Genomic DNA, 27,680 nt, shown 5'->3' with positions numbered 1-27,680 from the left:
GCTGGGGCGGCCGCTGGGGCCGCTCGTGCGGCGCCCCCGGGGCCCGGGCGGTTACCGGGAGGGGCGGTTACCGCCGCTCAGGCCCGTTCGAATCGCCCAATGGTGGAGCCGCGGGCGGCGCGGCGGCGGCGGCGGCCCGGGCCGTGCGGCCGCGCCTCCTGCCCCTGGTGCGGGCACCCGCCCCAGACCTCGCTCCATGGCCGCGCCGGCGCCTCCCGCCGCTCCCCCGCCGCCGACGGCGACCTGAGGTGGCTGCGGACCCCGCGCGGGGCCACCTGGTGAGCGCCGGGGGCGGGTGTCCCCTCTCCCCGGGGGTGTCCCCCCTCCCCGTGGGTGTCCTCTCTCCCCGTGGGTGTTCCCTCAGGGAGCCCCGGGAATCATCCCTTCCCTCCTGCCTCGCGGGGGTCGCTCTCGCCCGGGAGGGGCTGCGGGAGCCATCGGGCTCCCCGTAACGGCGGGCGGGGCGGGCGGGCGTTGGGAGCTGCCCCTGAGGCCTGTCCTGCCCTCAGAGCGCCGAGCGCTGCCCGCACCGCGCCCCTGCCAGCCCGGGGGAGCCGCAGGTCCCTCGGAAAGCCGGCAGGGCCGGCAGGAGGAATTAAACTCCGGAGTGAGCCTGGTTGCCAGGCGGGCGCGGTGACAGCGTCTGGGTTTCGCTCGCGGTGATTCAAAAGCTCTATCAGCGCTGGGCCTGCCGAGAGTTCAGCCCTTGCCTGGACAAAAAGAAAAGATGATTCAAACACCCGGCGGTGTTTGGAGTTGTTCATGGCTGGAGGCTGGGGAATCCTGTTCCTTCTGAAAGCTGCCGCTTCCTGTTCCTGAGTTAAGGGAAGTACCGCTGTGTCCCTTACAAATTGCAGTTCGAATTTGGGGGTTTGTAACTGAGTAACGCCATCGTGTAATGGTACAAAACATTTTCATCGTTTAAACCAATTTTCATCATCAGTGCATGAGGAGTTAGAGCCTCGGTCCTTCCCTCATCCCATGTTTGTCAGAGCAAGCCAGGACACACCAGCTTTTGCTGATTGGGCTCATCCATTTGATGTGTTTAAGCCTGTGTGTTGCCTTAAACAAAAGGAAGAGGATGTTCAGAAATTGGTATCTCTTCCTCTTAGTAATTTTATTGTTTCTGTATCAGGTGTGTCTCATCCCTCAATGAGGAATCGACTACAACCTCTGGACCAAACACAGTGTCCAAAAAACTCAAAAGCTTGAGAGTGACTGTAAGTAACTTCACCTGGGCTGACAAAATCCTTTCTGCCACAATCAGATTAGTGCTGCTGGGGGGTTTGTGTAAGATTTGCAATTGCATTATACCATTACATATGGAGGCATCAGGCTCCGAGGTGATGACTTGAACCTTGTGTCTCTAGGCTTTTCTGTGTTGTGTCAGGTGTTGGTTAAGGTGTTTTTCTGGAGATTAAAGAAATGCTGTGACCCAAAGGCATGTAAGGATTTTTTTTGCTTCACAAAGACGCTTAAGCACGTATGAAGGAGTTTACAGGTTCAGAGTTCTAGGATGGAGTGGTCTGATGGTTTCCTGTTGATTTTTTCCTAATTGTTAAATTTATTCTCCTCCCCCCTTTGAATTTCTCTGTGTAATGAGGTTTTGTTGGTTGTGGGAACCCTTGATTTGCTTGCTTGCTTTAAGACTTTGAATTCCAATGAAGACTTGCTATTAATCCAGCTGTGTTTGCTTTTCAATAACCAGGTTAAAATGCTTGAAGCAGAGGAATTGTTTGTGTTATTCCTAGCTTTGCAGAAAAATGGTGTGCAGTTCAAAAGCTCAAATGTTAACCAAGGCTGGCTGTTGTTCCTCCCTGGCACAGAGGGAAATGTTGTTATTTCCAGTTTCCTTATTCACAGGTGTCCCTTCATTGTATTTCCCCTTCCCGTTTGTGGGAGAAGAGCCATGAAGAATCGTTCCTCATCTCCCCCTTTGCACGTCCATGTGGATGAAAACACCCCTGTCCATGTCCATATTAAAAAGGGGCAGAAAACCACACCTGCAAAATGCCAGGTAGGAGTGTGTACCTGGTTGGTTGTGAGGGCTGCAAAGAGGAAGGTGAATGGCCCTAGAAGCACCACAAAGTGTGCCAGGTCTGTTTTGCTGTTATGTTAGAACTGTAAGACTTGAATTCATGTCCAGTGGTGAATTTGCTGTGACACTTTTTCTGTGTTTGAGATGATTTCAGTGTGATAGAGAAGGTATTGTTACTTTCCATGTTGTTGTGAGGAGTTTTGTTTCCAATGTGATGTAGTTTGGAGGATGTTTGTTTTTCCTTTTATTTCCTGGATCTGTGTCCTGATGATGTTATTTCTTTGGCTGTGTTCCTATTTTTTGTAGGAGAGGTAATATTTAGGCATTTCAAATAGCATCTTGATTGTATTCAAATAACTGTGCTTGGAAAAAGAGTCTGGATTCAAACCATCTTCTAGCATTAAGCACCTTCTCTGTCCACTGAGCTCTGCAGCAAAGAGAATTTTTTCCCATCCTTATCCACAGGAGGCAGAAGGCAGTACTGAAGTTGAGGTTCCAGCTATCCCATGTCCTCCTTTGTAGCTGGGTATTTATGGAAAGTTGTTCTAACAAGGTGCTGGAAGTTGCTATCTCATTCTTCCTTATCTGCAGACATCCTGCTCTAAGTCCTCTGTTTATTTTGTGTTGGTTGCTAGCGGCAAATTTCAGAATGGGTTGAAGTGACAGTGAAATCTGTGACTCCTGGTAATTAATTGCCTGTAGGGAATGTTTCCTCCTGTGGCTGCTGCCTCATCTTACCTGAAACACTATTGATATTTTTATGTGAATGCTCTTTCATTTGGTTTTGCAGCACTAAAGACTGTGAGTTGTTCTTTAAAAGCCTGTAATTTATTTTATTTTCTCCTTCTTTAGCAAAAACAGAAACCAAGGAAAGGGGTGAAAACCAAGGCCCCGTGGATGCCCCCAGGCAAAGCACGTGCCCGTGATACCACCTTGAAATGGGAGGTACAGCTGGTTTTGCTCTTTAAAACAAACTTTCAGGTTCACCTGAGGTTGAAGAGAGCAGTTGTGTAGCGAGAGATCTGGGCAGATCTGAAAGAAGGCTGTTGTCAGCCACCAGCTCTTTGAAGTGTCATCTATATATTTTTTTCACTTTTTAATATAGAAAAACTGGGAATTCATTACCAGCCTGTGGCCATATCACACCAGCTTTTCTGGCTCTAGAAGCCAGACACATTTATTTCTTTGTTGTAATTTTCTCAGTGCCCTTCAGATCTGATGTGGAGCCTCAGTGAGGGCCTGCTGGTCTCAGTCTCCTCAAGAGCACAGAGCATTTGTGTAGCACTGTGTAATATTTTCTGTCTCCTGGCTTGGTGGTTTTGCCTGTTGTATTCCTGGCACGTCCTAGATGAGGATTTGAGCTTTGATTAGTTTTTCTTCTTTCTCTGTTGTACTCTTTCTACATTCTTGACCTTTCCCACATGGAAATGGAAGAGCTGTTTACCAATTTTTTTTTTTTTCTTTACTACCCTCACTGCAGTGATGCCACCTGCTCTTTGGTTTTGGCAAAGTTAGGTTTAGAGTACTATTTAAAATACCATCTTCACTACTATTTATAACGTTGGACTAAAGAAATGATGCCCTTTACTTTGTGCCAGGAGTCCAGTCAGCGCCTGGAGGTGACACCGGATTCCGAGAGGATGCAGTCGGTGCTGCGCCTCAGCGACCTCTCCACGGATGACGACGATGCCGGATGCTGCAAAATGAACAAGTACGAAAAGAAGATAGACAGCCTGATGAACATGGTGGGAACGCTGAAGAAGGAGGTGAGGAGACGGGAAAGACCTGCTGACTTGGCTGTGCAGCTGATCCTTTGACAGGAGGAGGCTGGAGTCGAGTCTGGGTTCAGTGCAAGGCTCCCCAGGCTGTTGGTAGATTGCTTTAAAACCAGAAATCCATCGGAATCGTTTAGAAGAGCTGAGCTGTCCTAGTGAGAAATGCCCCAAGCTGCACAATGAAACATTTTAAAACATTATTCATGTAATAATAACTGTGCTTTAGTTTCCAAATAATCTCTCTTTTGCCCGAGCCCAAAATCTGCAAACTGGTCACTCCAGAAAGTGAAAAATATGATGTGTTGATGTTTTATTGTCAAAGAGTCCCTTTATTCAATAAGATTGTTTCTTATGATCCCATTTCAAAATGTGCAACCCAGTGATGTGTTTCCAGATAAATAGGCTCTTATGTGCTTATGCCACTTAAAAAATGGGTAGGAGATGTTCCCAGCTCTCATGAGATGTGTCATGGTGGGGGCAAACTGCATTTTTAGCTTCAAGTTAACCCTGAAGGCAGCAAATCTTGGGTTATTATTTTACTCAAAACTGTGTGAAGTTCAAATCAGTGAACAAGAAATCCTAAGAATAGGATTTGAGTCAAGTAGATTCTTACATCAAGCATTTTCCATTTTATTTATGCTACAGAATTTAATGGAATTACGTGCATGATTGTAAACCAAAAATCAATAGAACCATTAAGGTTGGAAAAGACCCCCAAGATCACTGAGGTCCAACCTTTGACTGATCACACCTTGTCAACCAGACCAGAGCACTCAGTGCCACATCCAGTTGCTCCTTGAACACCTGCAGGGATGGTGACTCCACCACCTCCCTGGACAGCCTCTTCCAATGCCTGACAGCTCTTTCAGTGAAGAAATTCCTCCTAATGTCCAACCTGAACCTCCCCTGGTACAGCTTGAGGCCATTTCCTCTTTTTTTTATTCTTTTATGCTTCCCCTAAGGGAATTGAATCTCAAAGGTTCGTTATTTGGGCTGTGGATTCTGGGTATCGCTTCAAAAGCACCTGCTTTGTGTTTTATTTCAACACCTTCAGGTCAAGCTGCAGAAAATGGAGGAACAGGAGCAGATGACGAAGCGTCTCCTGGAGGAGCAGAAGGAAGAACTGAACGAGGTCACCCAGGAACTGGTGGAGACGGAGCACGAGAACACCCGGCTCAGGCGCAACATCGAGCGCATAAAGGAGGAGAAGGACCTGACTCTGTAAGAAAACTCCTTCTCTCCCTGTTCCTGCCCTTGTGGCACTCACAGGGCACCTCCCTTCATTGACCCCCATGATCTGAGGCTGTAGCTGCTGATGAAGAACTGATGCACAGGGAGTTTTTGGGAAGGGGAACTGCAGATTGCAGTAGCTGCAGAGAAGGGCTCTAGCATGAATTTTGGAATGGAAAAATCCGCTCTGAGAGGAACCTGGGAGCAGTTGGCTGGTATGGCCTGTTGGAGGGTCGTCCTAGCTCTGCAGTTTGTATTTTGAAGGTTGAGAGATTCTGTTTGAACCACTAGTAGAACAATCAGTTTATAAACGTGGACCTGGAAACTAGAGGAGAATTTCTGACCTTTATGAAAATCTTACAGAGACAGGAGTGACAGACCCTGAGAGGACTGAACCATGGGGGTTTTTCTTGGTGACCTTGAAGGTTTGAAAGTGTGACATTTTTGCACCTGCTTTGTATTTAAAGAATTAGGGAAGTTTGTGTCTCCAGGGGGACACTGGGTTTTAAGAGAGTTAGTTTTATTTTTTCCTTAAGAAAGATCGCTTGGAAGTTAATGCTGTGTGTTCCTTTCTCAGAAAACTCTGTGAATGCTTCTGAGATTACAAGCCCTGGCTAAAAACTTTGAGCTGCACATCTTGGTGTGCTTTTCTGTTTCATGTTCGGCCCTTTGGAATCTGATTTCTCATGTGGCCCAGGTGCCCAGGAAAAGCACAGTGTTGTGTTTTGGGTTTGGCAGAGTGTGCAGGCTTTGGTTTAAGCCTGATTTGTCCCCTCTAAGTTCCTGTTTCATGGCTGTGATGCTAGGAAGATCCTGGTGTCTGCTTCCTGCCTTCTTTCAGAGCAGCTTCCACAATGAAAGGGGGTAGATCTTAAATAGTTCGTGTTTAGAGCTTTTTTCCCCTGATTTGGGGGGTTTTATGAGCTTTAACCCAATCAACTGTGTATCAACAGTGGCTGCTACAGCTGCCAAAGCTTCTTGTTCCTCTCTGATGGCTGAATTCTCCTTGCAGGCTGCAGAAAGAGTGCTTGCAGCAGGAGAAGGAGTGTTTGATGTCCAAGCTGAGCGATGCAGAAAGGGACGGAGCAGCCGCTGCCAGGCAGATCCACGCCCTGAAAAATACCATTGGGAGACTCAACATTGTAGGTGTCGTCCTTTTTCTTGCCTTTACTGCCTTGTGCTGTTATACAGTTGTCTTAAAAATGTAATGATGAAGCAAAATATAAAGAAAAGTGGAGGGCTTTAACATCCTCGAGGTGTTTGCTGGTTTGGTTGGGAAGTGGGGTGTGTACCTGCAGCACCCTAATTGTTGCACTGCTCATGCTGGTATTGGCTTAATACATTTATTCCATCTAAACACTTATTTCCCTTTGTTTTCGTGGGGTTGGTTTGTTTTGGGAGGTTTTAGGTTTTGACTGTTTGTTTTGTTTGTTTATTTGGGGTGGGTTTTTTTGTTGGTTTTTCCCCCAGGAGAAGCACATGAGCAGCACAGACATCAGTGCTCTGACGAGACAAAAGGAGCTGCTGCTCCAGAAATTGAGCACCTTCGAAGAAACCAACCGGACACTGCGAGAGCTGCTGGCAGAGCAGCAGAACCGGGAGGTGAGCACCTGGCTCCTCACAGGAGGCTCTGCTGTCTCTGGCTGAAAGGGAATTTGGAGTTTGAAAGCTTTTTAACTTTTTTTTTTTTTTTTTTTCCCCAGCCCTGCTGTTGACCCTGTCAACCTATAAATGTCGAGTAGGGGTTTTTTTTGTTTGCTTTGTTCTTTATCATACTTGGTCTCCTGTGAGGATGTTAGAGCCTCTGAGTTTTTGTGTTAAAAGGTTCAGGTACTGCTTTGTTGCCAGCTCCGTCTCCTCTGGATCCAGCTGTATCTGCTGATCCTGCTGGTCTCAAAGTGGTTCTGCTGCACTTGCATTGCCTGGAGCATGAGGGTTTGATGTGGCCTCAGCTAATAGGAGCCTGAGGATATTCAGAACTTCATTTTGGTAGGCTCTGAGAGCAATAACAGAGAAATTGTAAACAGTTCTGTGCTGCTTGTACAGAACTTCTCTATATTGCTTGTAAGGGCAATGCAGAAAGGAAATTGCTGTTCCTTCTGTGGTTTATGTTCCATTTCAGCAAAAGCAGGCTGATGGTAACAGTTCTCTCAGCCACCAGTGAGGCTGGAAAAAAGGTCTGAATTCTTCCACATGACTTTCCCTGAGTAGTGGGAGAGTTCAGAAAAATCTCACATTGCCATCATGCTTTGTATTTTAACCTTTGATGAAGAGGAAAAGCTTTCTGACTTGGATAATGGTACATGAAATATATAACATATTTGATGCTTCTGGATATCTTCTAAGAATTACTGCTGCAACTGGGAGGAAATGGTTGATTTGCCCAATTCCATTTAAATAATTGCATATTTCTTTTTCATTAACCATTTTTCTCACGTGTTTATTTTGTAGAAAGATCACCAGAAGATCCTGGATCGGCAAGCAGTGCTGCTGAAAAGGCTGGCTGAGTCAGATGCAGAGAACATGGTAAGCAAACCACACTCTTTTTTTTCTTTTCTAATTATAAAGCAGAGAGATCTAAAATGACAAGCCATTCTTTCTCTTCTGTCAAATCTTACAGTAGTGCCATTTAGACCGATAAAAAAATTGTTTTAGCTTTGGTGATCATCAGAGCCACTACATTTCTCCTCTGATTAACAATCTGCATTTCAAAGTGGACAGATTTTCACTGCCTTTGAAATATGGAGCTTAGAGTGGGGATGGCTCTTTGTATCAGCTTCTGTCACTGAATGAGTGACCCTGTGCCGGTTTTTGTTCATTTCTTTATCTCTGAACTAAGAGTTTGTTTATCTATTGCCAGAAGTTATAAAACCTGTGAGCCATTTGCAATCTGTGGAATGTACATCCTGTCAGATCCTTTCTTCCCAGGGTATCCTCTGCCCTGTTACACACACATTTGTGTATCCCTTTTGCTTCCTGCCTGAGGAGAATGCAGCCAGTTGTTCTGGGGATGAGGATGCTGTTGTTGTGGATACCAGACAGTGCCATGGATCACAGGGGCTTGGGAAGGAGGCACTCACACCTCTTGCCTTCCACCTGCCATCCTAAATGTGTTTGTTACTGAATATCTGAACGGTGTTTTGTTTTTCCAGCAACTTCAAATGAAGCTTCAGGAGAAAGAAAAAGAAGTGGAAAGCCTCACCCGTCAGATACAGGTGGAAAAGGTACTTTCCTTTTTCTGTTTCTTCCTCTCTTCTCCACCTTCCAGTTCTGTAGAACCACAGACAATCCAAAATATGGCACTGTGTTTGCAGACTTAGTTTTTAAGAGATCAGATGACTAGCTTGCTTATAAAACTAGACAGGCAGATGCCAACTCCCACACAGTTGTGGGCTCCATACTCTGCTAATAAGACACCTGTCACAAGGATGGATATGTAGAATTCCCTTTGGGCTTGCCATTCTTTTTAAAGTCCAGTTGATTCCCAGTGACAAAATCCAGTAAAAGGGGAGTACAATGGAAGAGATCAAATATGAAGAATATTTTGCCCTAGAACGTATCTGTCAAGCCAGTCATTCCCATCTGGTGCAGAATAAATGGCTGCTCATTTGCTCCCCATTCTGTTGGACTAGGAGAGCTGGGAGGGTCCCTTGAGGAAAGTGCAGGTGGCTGGAGATCATTCAGTGGAGAAATCTGAGCATTCCTTCTCTTAGCTGTGTGTCTTGTTCCCTCTTCCCTAGGAGCAGGCAAGGAAAGTAGCTGAGCTCTCCAAAACTTTGGAGACTGTCAAAGCCCATTTTCAAGCCCAGCTGAGGAGCAAAGAAGCTGAGAACAACCGTCTGACCACACAGCTCCGGGTACGTCCCCCCTGCTCCCGAGGACTGGCAATTCATTTACACTCCTGGGCTGAATTCACTCACCAGGGAAGGAGCACCGACATCTCACCCAGTCTGATTGACTGAAGTATTTACTGCCTGGTGATGTTTGTGCCACTGACACACGGCATCATTTTCAAATGACATAATAAAGGGGAAATCTTCTCATCTTCGAGGCATAAGGCAAAATCTTAGCCTTAAGGTCTATGTGCATTAATTAGATTTTCGTTGTCCTGAGTTAATTGCTACGTGGGTATTTAAAAGATGGTTTTGGTTTAGTCAAGCGTCAAGACAAATTGATAACTATTTAATTTGCTTTCTGGGAGAAATACTGTGCCATAAGTTCCAGTTTGATCACACTCATGCATGTTTTCTACAGCATTAATGAGGAGGAGAAAGTTCCTCTGGTTTATTTTGTTCAGAGTTTTATATTTAACATATCTGTTGGCGTTGGGATGATGTTACAAGGAGCATAAATGTGTTAATGGTTTAGAGGAGCTTGAATCTGTTTTAAGTAATAGCTGCATAAAGCAACATTATTATATGCAAACATTTCAGTTAATAAAAAGAGTATTCTCAGGTAGATCTAAAGACTGTTAGACCAGTATTTATTCTGGTCAGGAGAGGAAATCAGTATTTTAGGGAACAGCTTATGAAAGAAGGGCAGAGGAAGACATCATACTGCCATCTCTCAGCATTGGGACAGGATTGTGTAGGTGAAACCTGACTGCAGACACCTCCAGGCTGAAGGCTGGGGGTTTGTGCCTTGCTCTCACCACCATTCCTAGGAAATCAGTGCTGCTTTGGCTTTGTAGGTGCAATCTGCAGGCGCAATCTGCAGACACAATTCCACGTGGTGTGTTCTGTTCCCCTCACAGAATCTGGAGCGCAACGAAGCTCAGCTTAAGGCAGATTTGGAACTTGCCATGGACCAGCTGAAAGAGCTGAGGCAGAAGGGAGATGGTGACAAGGAGGCCCTGAAGAAAGCTGTGCGTGCCCAGAAGGAGAGGGCGGAGCGCAGTGAGGAGTATGTGCAGAGACTCACTGCCCAGCTGACAGAAAAGGTACCTCTAAATCAGGGACAGAGGCCTCCTTTCAGCTCATGCTTCTAAATCCTTGACTTCTGATAGCAGCCCTGGGGAGATTCTCTGCTTCCAGCTAATGAGATTTATTTCTGTCTTGACACCTTGGCCCATTTATGCCAAGTTTAGAACAAATCCAGCGTGCTCAGCTGTGCCTGCATGTCCCAAGTTGAGGACGTCTCTGTGTGTTGCCTGCATATCCCACACCCAGGGAGGGGTTTTGTGCTCTTTTCCTCATGTGTTTCCCATGTCTGACAGGACAATGCTCTCGCTGAGGCCCGGTCCAACCTGGAGTCCTGGAGGAATCACTGCAACAAAGCAATAAAGGACAAGGGTGACCTCGAAATGGAAATTGTTGGACTGAAAAGGTTAGAATTAAATCAGGGTGGGGAAAGAAGCGTGAGGGGGCATGAGCTCAAAGTTCAGGGATCATTTCATTGCATTCAATTGAGCAATAGCATTGAAATGAATAATTTAATTGGATGGCTTGTAAATAACCAAGCAAAACCAGCACTGCCTGAGGGCTAGAGCAGAGTTTGGAGAGGTGGAGAGAGAGATGTGATTTATGCTGCTGACTTGCCACAACCAAGGCAGACTCATTAAGGGTTTGCTGACCCTTAAAACTCTGTTCCTTTGCTGTTTTGTAATTCTTTGAAAGAATTAAGGTTATTTTTCTTCTGAGATCCGTTTGAGAAACTTGAATGGAAGATAGTAAAAGAGATCAGCAGTATAGCTGATGCAAATTTTGCTGGGAAGGTAAATAAATGTGTCAGTGTCACTACAGTGCAGTTGTTGCTACAGGAAAAAGTAGGTAGATGTGAGATGAGAGAGGCACCTCTTTTTCCTGTGTGTCTTTGAGACAATTCTTTGAGCTCCAGGGGGACAACTCCAGTTAATTTCTAGGAAATATAAAAAGATTGAGGTAGTAGAACAGTGTAATAGGAAATGTGCATACATGACTGGAGGAGGAAGACGAAAGGGTAGGGAGAAGCCATGTTTCTGAAGTTTTCAAGGGTTAAGAGTCTTATTCTTGCCACTTAAGGATTGATTTTCTCTCTGTGTGGCAGCCGTGTTGCAGACTTGATGGAACAACTGGCAAAGATGGAGGAAAAAATGCGGGACGACAGACAAGCTTTGATGGATAAACTGCATCAACAGGCTGGAGAGGCCAATTCTTTGAGGAAGGATAATGAAAGACTAAAGGTCAGTGACTCTGAGGGTTTGAAGATCGAATGCTGGGAAGAAAAGGGGGAGAAATTGTAACAGCTTGCTTGGCTGCTGAGGACAGAGTTGAATTGCACCCATTGTCCCTATTCGGTTTCCAAGCAGTTTCACATAACCTGAGTACAGGGCAGGTGTGCTGGGAGGAGCCAAGGGAAGTGCCCAGTGTGGGAGATGTGGGTTTCTTCCACATTCTACATAATTTTCTTCTTGTATAGCTTGGAATTTATGCCAATAATTTGTCCCTAATCCAAGTTGCACTGGAAATGGAAAGGTTGCACATCACATCCATCTCAAACCCCTGCGCTCTGCTGATGCAATCCACTGAAGTCTGGAAAGTTTCGGCAATTTGCGTGGACAAAAGTCTATTTTCTTAGTCTAGACAACATTAGACAGCTCATGTGGCAGGAACTTCCAAGCATTCAGTGGAAAATGTTTGCTTTTTTTCAGGCTACTATTGGCCCAATGGAGGACAAGATGACCCAAGCAGAGATGGAAGTGGAGCAGCTCCAGAGCTCTATCAAGAATTACGAGGGGATGATTGAATCCTACAAAGCACAGGTGGGCACGGCCTCAGAACCTGCAGCCCCTGCACAAAGGGGGTTTCTCCCTCCACTGGGGCTTATTCTGCAATGCCTTAACCATCCAAATCCAGCAGTTTTAGTTACTCAAGGCATTTATAGATAACATATAACTGTATGTATAATTTTATATAACCATATGTGACAGATAAAATCTGTGGGGTTTTTTGAATGTGCAGGCACTGAAGGCCCGAGAGGAAGTGAATGAACTGGCAGCAAGACTGGAGAGGGCTGAGAAAGAGAAAAGGGCAATAAGGGACGAAATGAACCAGGAGCTTGAAATGGTAACTATTCCTCTAAAGTCATGTTACAGACATTCATGGATCTTGGGGTTCTGAATGTAGTGAAAAACAGCTGTGAATAGGAAATAAAAGGCTTATTTGGAGTTTGCCTTTTCCATTAGTTTTTCCTCAGGATTTCTTCAATAACTTTTGCAAAATGAACATTTAGCAGCTTCTTTTTCACTATGTGGCATTCTTCAGACATGTTTAAATTATTCAGTATGTCCTTTGCTGCAGAAATAGTGGTTTAAAACAGTGGACTGGGTAGGTTACACCACAGTCTGATGTGACGCAGCTGGCTTCAAAAAAAGACCTTGTGCTTCCAGTAAAATTGAAGCCCAGGATCTAAAATTCTCATTCTTACAGCATCCATAGGGAATGCCAAATCCTAAATGAAAGCCTTTTGGAGTAGGAGAAGACCTTAGGTTTGAACTGCATCACTGGCCAAATATCCACAGTGTCATCATGGCTATGGACTAACAAAGCTTCACTGACGTTGGGAAATTTCCTGGTCTTGACCTTAGGAAGGTTGGAAAGTTCCTCATGTTTTCTTCTGTGCTTTACAGACACGGAAGAAGTTCCAGGAGCAGCTTGCTGAACTGGAGAAGCTGCCTGAGCTCCTGAAGTACACGGAGACGCAGCTGGCCCAGTGTCACGAGCAGCTCCAGAGTTACGAGAAGAAGAACACGGACCTGTGTGCCATGATTGCAGATCTCCGGCAGATGGTAAGGGACTGGCAGAAAGTGCCCATACCAGTGCAATCCTCAACTCTGAAACCAAGATGAATTTCTAATCACAGCAAGGTTCAGACTTCGGCTCTGTTCTCGTCTCTCTCTTTGAAAAGATTAAACGTGCACTGCAAAATAAAGGTGTGTGCCCTGTCTCTGTGCAACAAGTTAAGTGTCTTTGCTGGGAGCATTCCTTAAGATTTGAAAGGGTTCTCGTGCCCTGCTGCAGCATCTTATCTTACTGGGGCGTGAATAGCAGCAAGTGACAGCACTTGCTTCTGTTACTTCTATCATCTTGTCAGCTTCTCCTCCCGTAGTTTGCTGCTGATGGTGCTGTCCCAACCTTGTTTTCTCACTTTGGTTTCACGTGGTTTTCCCAGTCCCTGTTTGTTGTCCTCAGGAAGACTTGGAGGTATTGCAGGACAGTTTCAGCCAGGGATGATTTCTGCAGCTGTGCCTCAAGACACAGCCCGTGATCTCTGTCTGACCACTTGAGTCTGCTCGGTTTGGAATTAGAAACCTTCCTGGTGTTTCTGGCTCTGATGCCTTTGTGGGCTGCTGGCATGTTTATGGCTGCTGTTCATCTGTGTGTGCTTGGCTGTGCTTGCAGGAATTTACAGGCCTGGCTTTTCTTTTGGAAGAATTTTCCCATACCTTTCCAGACTTTAACTGGAAGCACCAGCAAAATGGATGTTTAGTGCTTTTCTGTTCGGTGTTCCTCTTCTGCAGCCCTCCAGAAATCATGAACTGAGCATGTTTCCTTCTGAGGGCTCACATGTTTTAGGTGGTTGGTCATGTGTGTGTAGTGACTACTCTGTGAAGTAATTAATTCCTGTAATTTTTAGATTGAACTCCAGGGGGACAAAATGGAGATGACAAGAGAGAGATATCAGTCTGCCCAGGAGGAGAAAAAGCAACTCACCTTGAAGGTGGAGGAGCTAGAAAGGTTAGAAATATTAGGCTCTCTTGCATTTTTAACCTTTCATTTCCATTGTTTTTACAGGGGATTGAAACACCTTCAGTCTTGTTCTGGTTCCTCACATGCCTCCAGGATTCTGTGCATTTGCTTATCCCACAAGGATCTCTAATCAGTAGCTGTGTTTTTGCAGCAGCATGTGTTGTGAATGTTGTTAGACGGGATGATGGCTTAGAGAAGAGAAAGCAGCTCCTTGCCCAATCTAGCCTGGCAATTTTGAGGTTACTACATATCACAGTATTTTGACCCATGTTTATAAATTTCTTTTAGTGACAGTGTCTGAGAAAGTGCAGGTATGTGGGTACTCTGCAGGTCCTTCAGTCTTAGAAATTTCCATTTGAGGACTGAAGAAGCATTTCTTGAGGCTCTCACCTCTGTGTGGGGAATGGAATCTGTGACCAGAGGAGTCAGGACCTGACAAAAAGGCAGACTGAAACACACTCCATTTAAAATGAATAGGTTTCCTTCCCTTATTGTCTTAAACTAGAAAACTAGAGACCACGAGTGCCCAGAACATAGAATTCCTTCAGGTCATAGCCAAGCGGGAGGAGTCGATCCACCAGTGCCAGCTGCGCTTGGAGGAGAAGACCCGGGAGTGCAGCTCCTTGGCACGGCAGCTGGAGATGGCCATTGATGATGCCAAAAAACAAGTGAGTAGCTCCTCCTGTTTGGGAATTCACCAGGCTGCGAAAGGGGAGCAGTGAGAATGCTGAAATTATCTCCTCAGCTCATGACCAAAGCCATTAGAATCCTCGTGTTCAGTGAGGTACAAATAATGTGCTGGCGCTGTTTGTCAGCACTTCAAATGTAGAAAGACCAAACTCAGTTTGCAACAGGAGAGAGGAAAGCACAAAGCTGAGGTGCTGCTTGTGTCAGTTAAACTTTATAGGGCTTTTGTGGGCAATGGGGTAGGAAAAAACATTCTTCCATAGCCAACCCTTTAACAGCTATTGTTGCATGTAGGTGGAACAAACTCGAGAACGAGCGATCTCGAGAGAGAGAGCAGCCCAGTGCAAGCTGTTGGATCTGGAGACCCAGCTGAGCAGGACTAAAACAGAGCTGAACCAGTTGCGTCGGAGCAAAGAGGACGTGAGTGACCTTGGGGGGATACTCTTGGTGTGCTGATGGTGTCCTGGCAGCCACTGGAGTCCATAAACCAATCCTCTGGATGTGCTGCAGAGGTCACAGAGAGCTGTGCCTGAGTGTGACGTGCTGGTGTGCATGTCCATGACAGATGTGTGACGGATTCAGGAGTGTGCAATAAGTGATGGGCAAATGAGAGTACAATGATCTGGATGAACCTGATGTGAAGTTATGTGTGTGCAAGAGAAGAATCAGACCTCCCTTATGTTCAGAGCAGATTTGCACCAGGTATCGTGGACAGATTTCAACTTCATTTTGGTTATCTGAGAGAGAATGCCATTTCTCTTCTAGAGGAAAGGATTTCCTCTAGAAGAAAGCCTGGGAATCTTTTGTGATTCCTATTTACCCTCCTTGCTTGCTTGAGTTTTACTTGGAATTGTGTTGGCTCATGGATCGGATCATGTTGCTTTTTAATTCCCCATAACTACAGCTAACGAGTTTTAAAAGCCTGACTGATTAGCCACGTTTTCTCCTGGTTTTTATCAGCACGTTGCTGAATGGAGTTGGAAATGAACAGAACGAATTATAAATATCACAGCTCCATCTACGGCAAGGCCATCTCCTGCTGTGCTAATTCTGGCTCTGCTCAGCACTCTGGGGGAGCAGTTTGAGGTGAGCAGGGTGGATGTGTGGCTGTGTCTCAGGCTGTGTTGCTCTGTGCTCCCCTGTGCAGGCCCAGCGCCGCTACGAAAGCCGCCTGCAGGACCTGAGGGATCGGCTGGAGCAGTCGGAGAGCACCAACCGGAGCATGCAGAACTACGTGCACTTCCTCAAGTCTTCCTATGACAACGTTTTCAGGGAAGGGGCCGTGCTGAGCTTCCCCGGCCGCTCTCACTCTCCCCTCTGAGGGCAGCGCCCCCCTTGCACCTCTTCCGAGCGCAGGAGGAACGTTGTTTCAAAGCCATAATGAGGCAGAAATCAGGATGGGATTCCAGGGTCACTGTCAGAGGACTTTTTCCAAGCAGCACGAGATAATAAAATGGTGGTGGCACCTGCTCGAAACGGGGGGTATCAGCAGTACTGGTTTGGCGTTGGAGGTTGGTGTTATGCCATAAACTGAGCCCCAAAACCAGCTGGTTTTGTATAAGATGGAAAAGATCGTTTTCATCCTGTAAGGAACTGATGCTTTCAGCTCTTGAAACCTGTCAGAGATTTGTTGAGCGTGTTAGTTTTTATAAGAGCTCTTTTTGTGCTTCACTTTTTATTGGGTTTCTCTGTTGGGAAGATCATGTGGGGACGATGTGGGGAATTTTGTTTGTGGGTTTTTTTTAATGAGTTTTTTAAACTATTGAACACTGTATTGATACGTCGGATGATGGGCTGGTGGGAGAGGTTCCACCCACCAGAGGTGTGAAGCTGAAAATAACTGAGGTGCCTGGGCTCCACACACACAAGACATTATCTCCTGCACACCCACAGTGTTTGTAACAGTTTTATACCAGAAATAATGATTTTGGTTTGGTTTTTTAAACTTGATTCTTATATACTCCCTGATACTTACCTTTGTTTCTGAGTGTGATGCTAATGTTGCTTTGCTCCTCTCACTCTGACTTTCTGATCCTGATTATCACAGAATCCCCCAGGATAGAGCCAAAACAATCTGAATTTGAAGGGGAGATTGGGGTTTAACCTCAGTGTCTCTTCAATTGGGGTCTTGGTGGAAATGCCACTTACGTTCAGGATGTGCATGAAACCCTGACTTGGTTTTAAGCCAATTAAGGAGCAGCTGCAGATACTCAATTTCATCAGATTCTCCTGAACCTTCTCCTGGAAAATCAGGTCTTTGTTGTGTCAAATCTCTAAAATCCATATGCTCTCTAGTGCCCTGTTGTTTCCACTAAACGGTTCTTACAGGGGCAAAAATAAACCTTGTTTTTTTTTTTTCTCTCTTCCGTATCCTATTTATGTGCGATGTGATGTGGTCATTTGGCACTGGTTTGTCATAAGACTTTTCTAAATGAATATTTTTTTGGCGAGATCTGTAATTGTGTGTTTAACACTTTAAAAAATCCCAAAGGTGCTATGGTAAAACAATAAAGTAGATTTTAACTGGTTTAATAGATTTTCACGGCAGGGGTTTGCTCTCTGTGCGATGCGTCCGGGCTCTGATTTTGGAAAAGCAAACGCATCCCTGGGTGCAGGCAAGTGAATTCCTAAGTGTCTCTGTGGTTCGCGGGTGGAGCCCTCTCCCTGCTCATAGGATAAACAAAATAAGTGGAAAATCGGTGAATCTGGGGGTGTTTCCCGGTTGGCTCCCTGGGCTCGTCCCTCACGGGAGGCGGCGGGAGCGGGACTCGAACCCGCGTCTCTAGGGCCGGCCGGGGCCCCGCCTGTCCGCCAGGGGGCGCCCGCCGCTCCTTCCCGCCCAGCACAAGGCCCGGAAGGGGCGGGGCGGGCCCGGCCGGGCCGTGAGGGGACCCGGGGCCGTGAGGGACCCCCGGGCCGGCCCACACACATCATGGAGTCGTGGCAGCTCCGCTTCGACACTCTGGAGGCTCTGCGCCTCTCCAGCAAGGGCCAGCTGAGCTACTGCCGCCACTGGCAGGAGGATGAGGTGAGGGCTTGAAACATCCATGGGGAGCGCGGTCGGGGAGCGGGGCTGACCCGAGGGGGTTCAGGCGTCCTGGATAGTAGAGGAGCTCGGGAAAAGTGTGGGGAAAACACCGTGAGAAAGGGGTAAGTGGGGTACTGAGGTGCGGTGATAAAGCGCCTGGTGACGGTGCAAGTGTGCTCGTGGTGTGGTAAAGTTTTACTGCTGTCTCGGTGTGCTTCGCGCTCACGGGGGTTGTTTTCTCTCCAGGCTGCCTTGGAAGGGTGTGTGGCTCCCGTTGAACTCTCCCCGTACTGCGGCTGGGTCCTGGACAGCATCAGTGGGCAGTCAGCCCCAGAAATCACACCCTCTGGGACCTCCACGCCCAAACAATCCACGCCCCTCTCAAAACGGGCATCCGCGGACAGGGTCCCGCCTGGCAGCCACCGGAGCTCTTCATCACCATCATCCGTGGAGCCGAGTGAGACCAAGGTACCTCTCTGAGTATAATCCATATGGTATAAACCCGTCTTGACTTCTTCCAATGTAACATTTTTCCTGGGTGTTAGGAGAACATGGAGGGTTTGTCCAGGCTTTCCAGGTGAATGTCCTGGAGTCTCTTGGCATCTCTGCTTCCAATCTTAGTAATTGGAAGAGTAATCATCCCAGCCTTATAAACGTGCTGGAGGATACTCAAAATGGTGTGGCTGCACTACTGGGATACATAACTTCTCTAAAAATCATGCATTCCTCGACCCCTTTGTCTGTTTCTCATCAAATGATAGTTATGGGGACTTGATTTACCTGCTTTCCTCTGTGAGTTGTTGATCCTGTGCTTGATCACTGACTTTGCTTTCACTATGACCACACAGGGAAATGATCATCTCAGTTCCCTGGAAGTGGATCAGGAAGTCTCTCCGGCACTTCTCTCATCCAAAGTTGCAAAAGTGGAAGGCTGCATTCGGATGTATGAGGAGATACACAGGTTGAAAGCAAAGGTAAGTCAAAAAAGGCTGAGGGGGTGTGTGTGAATCCCAGCAGAGCCAGGTGTAACAGTGCAGTAAGTTACCCTAAATGTTTGTCCACTCAGGGCAATTTAGTTTGTATTTTCCTGTCTTCAAATTCTGTAATTCTGGCCCCTCTGGAATGCAGGAGAGGCTGAGGCAGAGGCAGGAGGAGCAGGAGCAGATGGTGAGGGCAGCCTATGCCCAGGCCAGCGAGCAGCTGAAACGCTTCGATGAACTGCGGGAGCTGAAGCGGCATCAGGAGTTCCAGGAGTTGCAAGAAGTAATGGAGAAGAGGTGAGATTAGCTTGGCATCTTTAAAATTGTCTAGCTTTTAATCAAAGTGAGGATTAGTTCTTGTGCCTGACAGTTCTGTGCTGGTCCCCTGTAGATGAAAATTTCACCTGCTGCTTTTCTTGCATTAGCTGTCCTGTTACAGTTTGTCGGAATAGATCTCTGGTTACCACTGAGGTTTCAGTGGTTAGAAAAAGGCAGTATTCATGACAGTTAAAGTTCTTTAGTTTATTTTAAGAGTAAATTGTTGTGTGTTTGTTTGCATTTTGTCTGGTGCATATCTTGATTACAGTTTTTCTGTCTTCATGTGTCTCGTAGCTCAAAGGAAGCTCAGGGGCAGCAAGAGAAGCTGAAGGAAGAACACCGGCACAGAGCAAAGGTCTGAGGCTTTTAAGCATTGTCTTTCATGTAATACCATGACCACAGGGGCTGGGAACTGGAAAGACCAATCGATTTATCTGTATTTCCATGGCACCCTGGTGTGAGGATGGATTTCCTGGTGCTGACCTGGGCACCTGCTGCGGTGTGGAAACGCAGTAAAAAGCACGGGTGTTGTAGGAGCAGGGAGACCCTGCAAGGCTGGAGTCAGGAAACCAGGAAAGAGCTGTAAATCCGGGGTTCCTGAAATATTTTGTGACTCTTGCGTCTCTTTCTCCCCAGATACTGAACCTCAAACTGCGTGAGGCGGAGCAGCAGAGGCAGCGCCAGGAAGAGCTGGAGCGGTTGCGCAAGGAAGAGGGGCAGGAAAGATTGCGCCGCCTTTACTCCATCCAGGAGGAGCTGCTGCAGCTCAACCAGCAGATTGATCCCAACTACAGGCACAAAGACTTGCCCAGAATCGACCTGTCTGCCTACAGCAACCGTGGCAACCAGATCTGTGGGCTGGTGTCGGGGCTCATCCGCACCACGAGCGAGGTACAGGCTCTGCAGTCGGGCTTGACTTCGGTTGTTCCTTCGTGAACTTTCCTGCAGTTGTCTTCAAAAGCAGCTTGTCAGGAGGCCGTTGAATAAGATGTCACAGCAGTGTTTTTAGATTCACCCTATAAAGCATCTAATTTCAAAGGGGAGTTCTTTTCTGTGGCACTTCAGCTGTTCTCTTGAAAGTGGCTTATAAAAATGCATGAGGACTTCTGCAGGAGAAAGAGTCAATTAAATGACTCTAAAGTCTCGGTGCTGTAACATTCCTTTTTGAGACAATGAAATCTTCAGTATTTAACAATTCATGAACCATCTTATGATTCTCCTGTGCTCAAAAGCCTTTTGCAGTAACTGGGTTTCCTTGGCATTTTTTCTCTCTGGGGTGGGTTACAAACCTTAACAAATAAAACACTAATAAGGCCAATCCTTTGTTCCAGTTTGTCACAGCTGGCTTTCTGCAGAGGAAGCTGTCAAGGCTTTTCACTGGAGTTCACCTGCACTTGTCCAAGTGTGTTAATAATTCTTGTTGTCCAAGATCTTATGAGATCTAGTCACGGACTGACATTATTTACAAATATGGCCAAAATTTTGTACCAATAAAGGAGATGGGGATGAAATGTGTAGTTGGCTCCCAGGTTATGTGAAGGCTGATGCTTCAAGGGCTCCTTGCTCTTGCAGTTGTTCCACAGACAGTGGTTAATGCTGTGTCACCTCCTCTGGTTTTGCCAGAGAGGTTTCCCTACCCAAGCAGACGTGGCCAGCACGGAGCGAGCCCTGCAGGAGATGCGGGGGTTGATCTCCAGCATGCAGCAGGAAATCACTGCAGCCCTGGAGGAAAAAAGGAGGAAAGATGAAGAGGAGGAGAGACAAAAGCAGAAGGAATTAGAGAAGAAAGAGCAGATGAAGAGTCAGGCTCCTGCCCCTGCACAGCAGTCAGGGGGAAAGCAGCAGAAGGAAGGTTGGTGAGGCTTTTTTTTTTAATCTTTATTTTTTTATCTCCTTTCCCTCTTTTCCATCTTTTACCATTGGGTTAAATAACTGCTTTGGAATGTTTGTGTTGTGGCGACACACCTTCCCATAGCCTTTACTTTTAGCACAACTGTCAGAGTGGGTGTAGGACTGCTGGCAGAAAACTTCTGAAATTCAACTGCTGCAGCATCAAATGACTGTGTAAGCTGGAGCAAAACCTCTTCTTTCTGGACAGTGTGGCATGTACTGGAAAATTAGAGAGGAACATCATGTCTTGTTGTGAGTGTAGGTGGCTCATGCATGACTGACAGAACATACAAGGCCAGGCCAATGAAATGACTCTTCTGGGCAGTAAGTTAAGTCCAGGTATCCTAAGCTACTGAGCTGGAGAACTCCTCTATGGTTTGCAGACTTTTAGTTCATTTATAAACATAACTTTCTAAAATAAGTTCTAGGGAAAAAAAGCACTCATGCAGGTTTGTTCCCTGCACTGTTCTAAAAAAAGTTTTCTTACTAGAGGTTTAGGTCTTTCTTAGTCATTGTCTTTTTTTTTTATTGTTTTTTGTTTTGTTTTGTTTTAATTGCAGGACTTCAAGTTAAAACAGAAGAAAGTATCATGCAGTGGTACCAGCAGCTTCAAGATGCTGCTGAGCAGTGTGTTGCTTCTTTCAGTGAAATTGGAAACTGCAAAGGCAACACTGAGGTAGGAACAAATTAAAAAATTAGTAATACTGTCAAAGAGAGATTATCTTAGTTTCAAGGGGATATAGGACAGCTTTCATTTAAAAAAAAAAAAAAATTCTGATGTAGCGGCCTCTGTTACCAGTCTGCTCATCGAAACTGTCATAGCAATGTACTTGTCTGGAAAGGATTTTAAAGTTGTTTGTTCGTTCTGCAGGTGAAGAAGATAAAAACAAACCTGCAGAAAGCTGCTACAATCCCTGTGAGCCAGATCTCCAGCATATCAGGTCAGGAAAACGCCGAGAGCTCAATCCCCCTGAAATTCCTTTTGCTGTAAAGATTTTAGCAAGACACAACATAGCTGGTGTTCCTGTAAGCAGAGAGCTGGCCTGTGTACAGTGCCAGTCTGTGCAGCAGCATTTGCCTGTGTTTTGGAGGTCTCTTGCTTCCCTCAGAGGCATCTTGCTCCAGCAGGATTAAGTTTGGTTAGTCAGGAACTCGACATGGTCTGGGTAAGACTCATCTGCTGTTTCCTAATCTTCTGTCTCCATCCTTTCCTTCTGTGTCTGCAGGCTCCAAGCTGAGAGAGGTGTTTGACAAGATCAATAATCTGCTGTCTGGGAAGGCCGTTCAGACCGAGGGGCAGGCGGTGTCGGTGGCTCAGCATCCGCAGGGGCTGGAGTTTGTTTATTACAAACTGGCAGAGAAATTTGTGGTGAGGAGATCTCTTGGTGGGGGTGGCCCAGGCAGGCAGTGCTTTGGGAGATGCTTTTAGACACTGAACCCTGTCAGCTGTGAAGAACAAAATCACTAGGTGTTTAGTTTGTGTGTAGTGAAAAAAATGAAAGAACTCAGTTTCTTCCCCATCCCTTATTTTATCTCAGGCTCAAACCCTTGTGTCTTGACAGAATTTTGGGGACAAAAGAACATTAAGGCTCGAGACAAACTTCAGTCCCTGCTGTGTTCTGCACCTCCCAAGAAATGAAGTGTCATAGTTTAAGTGAAGTTAGCAGTATTTTTCTCTTGTCTTTATTTCCTAAATTTGAGCTGTTTGAAGCTTTTATCCCTGCAGGGAAAATATATGTCAGAATCAGCCCATGGAGTAAAACTGGTACTGATTTGTTAACATTTGAGAAATGATTGTTTGGAGTGAGGATATCTGTGCAGGCTGCACTTTGGGCCTGTGTTTGCTAAGCCCTGTTTTCTCTCCTGAGCTGGAGTTTATTGTCACCCTCTGTGGGAGCTGAGGACGTGGGGCTTCATCAGCTTTTCCATCCTTGGCTTCATAGCCATGGAAACATCGGGATCCTTTAGCAGAGATGAATTACAAAACTGAAAGGAGTTTTTTTTGCCTGAGAAATGACTTGAAAGGGTAGGGACTGACTTTCCCTTTTCCCCCCCTCCAGAAACACGGAGAAGGAGAAGTGTCTTTTCACCGGGATTCAGCCTTCCCAATTGCTGTGGTGCTCTCGGGAATCTGGGAATTGCACCCTCGAGTCGGAGACATCTTTTTAGCTCATCTGCACAAGAAGTGCCCGTATGCTGTGCCATTTTACCCTGCCAGGAAAGAGGGGACTTCCATGGAGGAGTATCAGAGGTAAATTTATCCCTGGCCTTTGCAATAATTCCTGAGTGGTTTTAGAGAATCCCTGCTCTCAGTACTTGAAGGAAGCTGACAGCTGCAGGCACTCCAGTGAGTGTGTTTTGCTGTACTAATATTGGAATGTCTTCTCATACTTTAGGGTGCTTGGCTACGAAGTTCACGATTCTAAGGTGGAAGAACAAGATCATTTTCTCAAAAGGATGTCAGGAATGATTCGTCTCTACGCTGCCATCATTCAGCTCCGCTGGCCTTACGGAAACAAGCAGGGGGTATGTGGGTGGCATTATAATTAGAAGCCTGTTCCTATCCCAAGAGTCCATGAAAGTGTTTTGTGGTGAAGGTTTTGTAGTGAAGGTGTGCTGAACTTGAACCAGCCCAGGATGTGTTTGAAGGGAGGTGGTCAGAATGAGCAAAGCAATGCCAAGTAACTCGTCGTGTGGACTTCAACTTCCTTTCTTTGTATTTTCACAACAATCAAATTTTATGTCAGGCTATTGTAAAATAACTTCATAAGGAAAAAATTAAATCAGGAAACTGCCTGTTTTGATAATAGTGTTTTGCAAGAGGTAAAACAAGTGCTGAGTAGCTTCTTTGTTGCTTTCTAGGCGCATCCTCATGGTCTGAGCTATGGGTGGCGTTGGCTTGCACAGATGCTGAATCTGGAGCCTCTGGCAGATGTGACAGCGATGCTGCTCTTGGATTTTCTGGAGGTCAGTGGTGTGGATTGCTACTGGTAGTTAAAGAGATCTAAATTGGTGACATTTTAGGGATTGCTGAGGTCACTGAGATTCAATATTTCCATGTTCTTTCAAATGCAGCTTTGGAGCTGAATGATTTAAAAACTGGTGGTTTTATACACACAACTTCTCTTGTTGTATTTGATTCCATTTAGGGTTCCTGATAAATTAGAAAGAATTGCATGGTCCTGTAAAAATCAGTTCTGCTAAGCACCTGGCATCAGTTTGTTCATTGTAATGAGGTCCTGTGGCCCTTCCAGCCGAATTAGTTCATAAAACAGGATGGGTTTTTCAGGCTGAAAAGGTCAGAGCCTGATGGATGTTAATCTTATATCCTTCAATATAGACTCTGCTAAATAAGAGCCAAAATTAAAGGTAATTGTGGTAGCAGTAACTGCATTGAGAAGATTTGCTTTTTTGATTGTGGGTCTATTTCTTTATATGTCTGGATAAAATATTAAGTGGTTGATATGGAAGAGCTTCACTGCAGTTCTGAACCCCAATTCTGTGAGCTGCTCTCTGTTCCTCTCTGCCCCCCAGGTGTGTGGCAGCGCTCTGGTGAAGCAGTACGGCATTCAATTCTGGAAAACCATGTTCTTCCTCCAGAAATCCTATATCCCAAGGTATGACAGCTGGGGTTAGGAATGCCAGTGCTTGCTCATTTAAATGACTCACCCATCTTTTCCAATCTCTGCCATCCACGCCCTCACCCACCTGTGAATCAAACCCATCTTTCCCAGGGGAATCCAAACGTGCTGTTTGTTGTTTGTGCAGAATTGAAGCCGTGACCAGCGCTGGCCAGATGGGCTGTTTGTCACGTCTGAAGAGTTTTGTGCAGGTAAAGCACTTTGGGGTTGGGTTCCTTTGTTTGTTTAGTTATCAGATGTTTTGGTTTGGGGTTTTTAATTCCCTGCACTGGGCATGTGCATGGTTTGGATAGCAGGGCTGGCAGCACAGCTGATAGTCCAGCCCTGTCACTGTGATCTGACCCATCCTTTGCAACCTTTAAATTACTGAATTACCTTAATGACAGTCGTGATGTCAGACATCTTGCTACTTTCTTACCTCCCGTCTGATTTTTCTCTGTGAAAATGTATTTTGGTTGTAAAGCAGCTTCAGTGAGAGGAGATGTACAGGTTGAGGAGGATTGTGCTGAGTCATTTCTGTCACAGCTATTCCTTACCAGTGGTTGCTTGCTTTTAGCAGTTGTCCTGATTAGATACACATGGAAGTGATTCTTTGAACCTCTCTCTGTAGTGTTTGTTCAGCATTGTGTTCTGCATATTTTTTAAATAAAGTTTGCAGAACTGTAAAATACTTGATTGTTTAAATTGCTTTGTGAATTTGTTTAAATTGCTTTGTGAATGTTGGCTTAGATTATGATATTAAAGCCTGACAGCTTTGGACTTGGTACTTCCATCTCAAAATTAATTCTAGTAGATTTTATTAGCAGTGCTTTGGATGTGTGCAGTCAGAGCCATCAGAACTCCTGAGAAGAGATGCCAAATTAAGATACACATTTATCCTTTATTATTTGCCTTTCTCCTCTAGAAATGTCTACAGGAGAAGGAAATCCCACTCCCAAAGGGCATTCTGACACCTTCCTTTTGGAGAACGTAAATGGGTCTGTATTTGCTGTCCCCTGGATGTCAATGTTCTCAGACCTGGCTTCCTGTTCACACAAAATGTATTTTGGACACAGAATCCTGGAATGGTTTGGTTTGGAAGGGACATTAAAGCTCATCTTCTTTCACCCCCTGCGTGAGAAGAAGATATTTTTATCAACCTCTTAATTTTTAATTCCTGAGGATTTATGTTGTTAAAGATTGTTTTGCATTAGATTTTTATAAGTTCTTGTATAATAAATTATTAGCAATGAATTACTTTCCCTTCATATGTTTAAACACATGGAAGATGCTTTAAATACACTGTCCTGATGGCTCCTGGACTTAAAAATTGCACAGTGCCGTTCTGTTCATGGAAGTGAAAATACCTCACAGCTCTGTGAACTCTGGCAATGTACTGTTTCAAGTTAAAAATGTTATTTTTACCAGATTGGGGGTTGTTTTTTCTAGAGGCACTGCTGTTTGAAGCTGTAGAAAACAGAGTTGAGGCCATAATGAGAAGCTGAATGTGATTTTTGTACAGCTCTTGAAATTTCTGATAGAAGGTTGTAATACTTGCTTTGGAATTCAGGCCTTTAAAACTGTAACCTTGGCTTTAAAATGGACTGATAAATAAGTTAAATTTGTGTTTGGTTCATGTATTTTGTAAACTGACTCCTGAATTCTTGAGATGATCGTTACCTGTGATTGTTCTGGGAAACTGGAAATACCCTTCTGGTGTCCTTTTTCCCAGATAACAGAAGCAATGCAGCTTTTATTAATGTACTTGAAAATGCACAAGGTTTTTTTTAAACTGAGTGGGGATGTTTTAATTATACATTGCATATCCACAATCATGGTGGGGACTCACTTTGCCAAGACATTAATTGGTCCTGTCAGAAACAATTGTCTGCCTGTGCCAAACCCAAGGAGGGATTTGATGATTTATATGTGAAATACAACCCTTTTCTTCTTTTTTGCTGACAGCTACTCGGGGTTTTTATCATTTGTGGCACTAATAAAAGTATATATTTTTCTAAACAACCGTGGTATCCTTTTCCTGCCTCTGGATGCTCTTTACTTGTTTCAGAAATACTGACAAGAACTTCTAATTGAATAATGTGTGTGCTCCCAAAGAATCAATATTTATTTTTAGATGTATCTCAGGGTTGCATCTGCTGCTTGAGCTGAATGTTTGCCTTGTTTTTGTCATTTTAGCAGGTTTGGATGGTGGCCAGCTGGTGTAATGAAGATGCAGTGCAAACGAGGTCACATGCATATATTCAGGGTATTTTTCCCATGCATATTTATATCAAATATGACAAAGGGGAGCATCTCAGATGTGGAAATGCTGTGCCTTGGGGCCGAGATGCATCAAAGTTGCTGTGAGTCAGCCTCCTGCTTGGAGACAGGAGTTCCCATGGATGCAGTGGGATGTCACCACGAGTGCCTGTGCTTCTCCAGTGAAGTGCTTCACTCCAAGAAAGTGTTATTAACTCACCCAGCCATCAAACCCACTCACCACTTCCAGCCTCCAACGTTCTTGCTGCTTCACCAGCCCTCTCAGGTCTAATTATTTAATTATTTTGGGGCAGAACTTTGACGTGTCTATTTTAAACATCAATTTAATGCTAAAGGCTCATTTTCCATTGAATTTATGCATCAGGTTTTCAGAAATAGCTTTCCCTTGACAAGTCTTTTGCTGCTGTGTCCTTGCCAGGCTGCTGGGCGGCACTGCACCCTGCTTCAAGCAGCCATTAAAAATATGTTCTTATCTATAGCTCTGTAGATAGATATAAATATAGAAAAATATATTTTTAAAATAATGTCAAAGAGGTTGCTGCTGTTTTAGTCTGTGCCGAAAGGTGGTGCACAGGTGACCTGCCTCCATCACTGGGCTGTAGAGCCTCGAAACCTCTGAGCCCCAAACCGACCCTGGCTGCGGAGAAGGGGGCGGGGACCGCTCCGCCACCACCCTGCGGGGGCATTTGAACCGATTTCCGGTGTAATTGTGTATTTTTGCGGTGCCCGACAGGGACAGACGCCCTCGGCACCCTGCCCGCCGCTCGGCTCTTTCCGGCCCTGATCGGCTCTTCCCGGAGCGATTCCTTCGGCTCTCTGCGAACACCTCGTGTTTTCCCGGACCCCTTCGGCTCCCTCCGACTCTCCCCGCCTGGGCGCGGCCTCGCCCCGCCCCCTTTCCGACTCTTTCCGAAACCCTTCGGTTTTTTCCGCCGGCCGGGCAGGGCCGCTCTGCGGCGCTGACGTCACCTCCGGCCGCGCTATAAAAAGGCAGGCGCGGGCGGCGCGCGCGGTCCGTGGCGGAGGGCGCGGAGCTGACGGGACGTCCCTGCGCACCCACCGAGCCGGTGAGGGGCTGAGGGGAGGGCCGGGCGGGGGGACAGCGAGC

The 27,680-nt window shown here is 45.8% G+C and overlaps 2 protein-coding genes across 5 annotated transcripts; both read left to right on the top strand.

The window, feature by feature from the left end:
- The first annotated feature begins 84 nt into the window (after window positions 1–84).
- ODF2 (outer dense fiber of sperm tails 2) lies at window positions 85–16,992 on the top strand. 2 transcript variants are annotated; one of them, XM_027877779.1, is made up of 20 exons: window positions 1,136–1,220; window positions 1,864–2,017; window positions 2,891–2,983; window positions 3,637–3,804; window positions 4,868–5,034; window positions 6,056–6,185; window positions 6,514–6,645; window positions 7,495–7,569; window positions 8,196–8,267; window positions 8,784–8,900; window positions 9,797–9,982; window positions 10,259–10,368; window positions 11,068–11,203; window positions 11,672–11,782; window positions 11,982–12,082; window positions 12,646–12,808; window positions 13,657–13,757; window positions 14,275–14,437; window positions 14,751–14,876; window positions 15,604–16,992. In XM_027877779.1, exons 2-20 carry the CDS (start codon window positions 1,910–1,912, stop codon window positions 15,775–15,777), a joined length of 2,433 nt encoding a protein of 810 aa, XP_027733580.1. In that variant the 5' UTR covers window positions 1,136–1,220; window positions 1,864–1,909; the 3' UTR covers window positions 15,778–16,992. The 2 variants fall into 2 exon arrangements, with proteins under 2 accessions (XP_027733579.1, XP_027733580.1); XM_027877778.1 differs by lacking the exons at window positions 1,864–2,017; window positions 13,657–13,757; window positions 14,275–14,437; window positions 14,751–14,876; window positions 15,604–16,992 and adding an exon at window positions 85–278 and having other exon boundaries at window positions 2,894–2,983; window positions 12,646–12,966.
- A 327-nt stretch (window positions 16,993–17,319) lies between these two features.
- GLE1 (GLE1, RNA export mediator) lies at window positions 17,320–27,021 on the top strand. Of its 3 annotated transcripts, none has more exons than XM_027877777.1 (17): window positions 17,320–17,484; window positions 17,731–17,952; window positions 18,333–18,458; window positions 18,613–18,761; window positions 19,077–19,137; window positions 19,419–19,673; window positions 20,406–20,634; window positions 21,233–21,348; window positions 21,544–21,613; window positions 21,899–22,041; window positions 22,733–22,923; window positions 23,069–23,198; window positions 23,535–23,639; window positions 24,207–24,289; window positions 24,441–24,504; window positions 25,218–25,290; window positions 26,492–27,021. In XM_027877777.1, exons 1-16 carry the CDS (start codon window positions 17,389–17,391, stop codon window positions 25,284–25,286), a joined length of 2,109 nt encoding a protein of 702 aa, XP_027733578.1. In that variant the 5' UTR covers window positions 17,320–17,388; the 3' UTR covers window positions 25,287–25,290; window positions 26,492–27,021. The 3 variants fall into 3 exon arrangements, with proteins under 3 accessions (XP_027733578.1, XP_027733577.1, XP_027733576.1); XM_027877776.1 differs by having other exon boundaries at window positions 26,489–27,021; XM_027877775.1 differs by lacking the exon at window positions 26,492–27,021 and having other exon boundaries at window positions 25,218–25,405.
- The last annotated feature ends 659 nt before the right edge of the window (window positions 27,022–27,680 follow it).

Source organism: Empidonax traillii, unplaced genomic scaffold (genome assembly GCF_003031625.1).
Source record: "Empidonax traillii isolate 1590-97213 ecotype Southwest subspecies unplaced genomic scaffold, ASM303162v1 scaffold34:size3740991, whole genome shotgun sequence".
Taxonomy (NCBI): Eukaryota; Metazoa; Chordata; class Aves; order Passeriformes; family Tyrannidae; genus Empidonax; species Empidonax traillii.
The sequence above is the reverse complement of the archived record's forward strand: the minus strand, read 5'-3'. Positions and strand labels throughout refer to the sequence as shown.

Coding starts and splice junctions, on each gene's coding strand:
- ODF2 (XM_027877779.1), top strand. CDS start 1,910: ATGAAGAATCGTTCCTCATCTCCCCCTTTGCACGTCCATGTGGATGAA. Junction 11,204..11,671: donor AGGATAATGAAAGACTAAAG/GTCAGTGACTCT, acceptor GCTTTTTTTCAG/GCTACTATTGGCCCAATGGA. Junction 14,438..14,750: donor TTGATGATGCCAAAAAACAA/GTGAGTAGCTCC, acceptor TGTTGCATGTAG/GTGGAACAAACTCGAGAACG.
- GLE1 (XM_027877777.1), top strand. CDS start 17,389: ATGGAGTCGTGGCAGCTCCGCTTCGACACTCTGGAGGCTCTGCGCCTC. Junction 18,459..18,612: donor TACACAGGTTGAAAGCAAAG/GTAAGTCAAAAA, acceptor TCTGGAATGCAG/GAGAGGCTGAGGCAGAGGCA. Junction 18,762..19,076: donor CAAGAAGTAATGGAGAAGAG/GTGAGATTAGCT, acceptor TGTGTCTCGTAG/CTCAAAGGAAGCTCAGGGGC.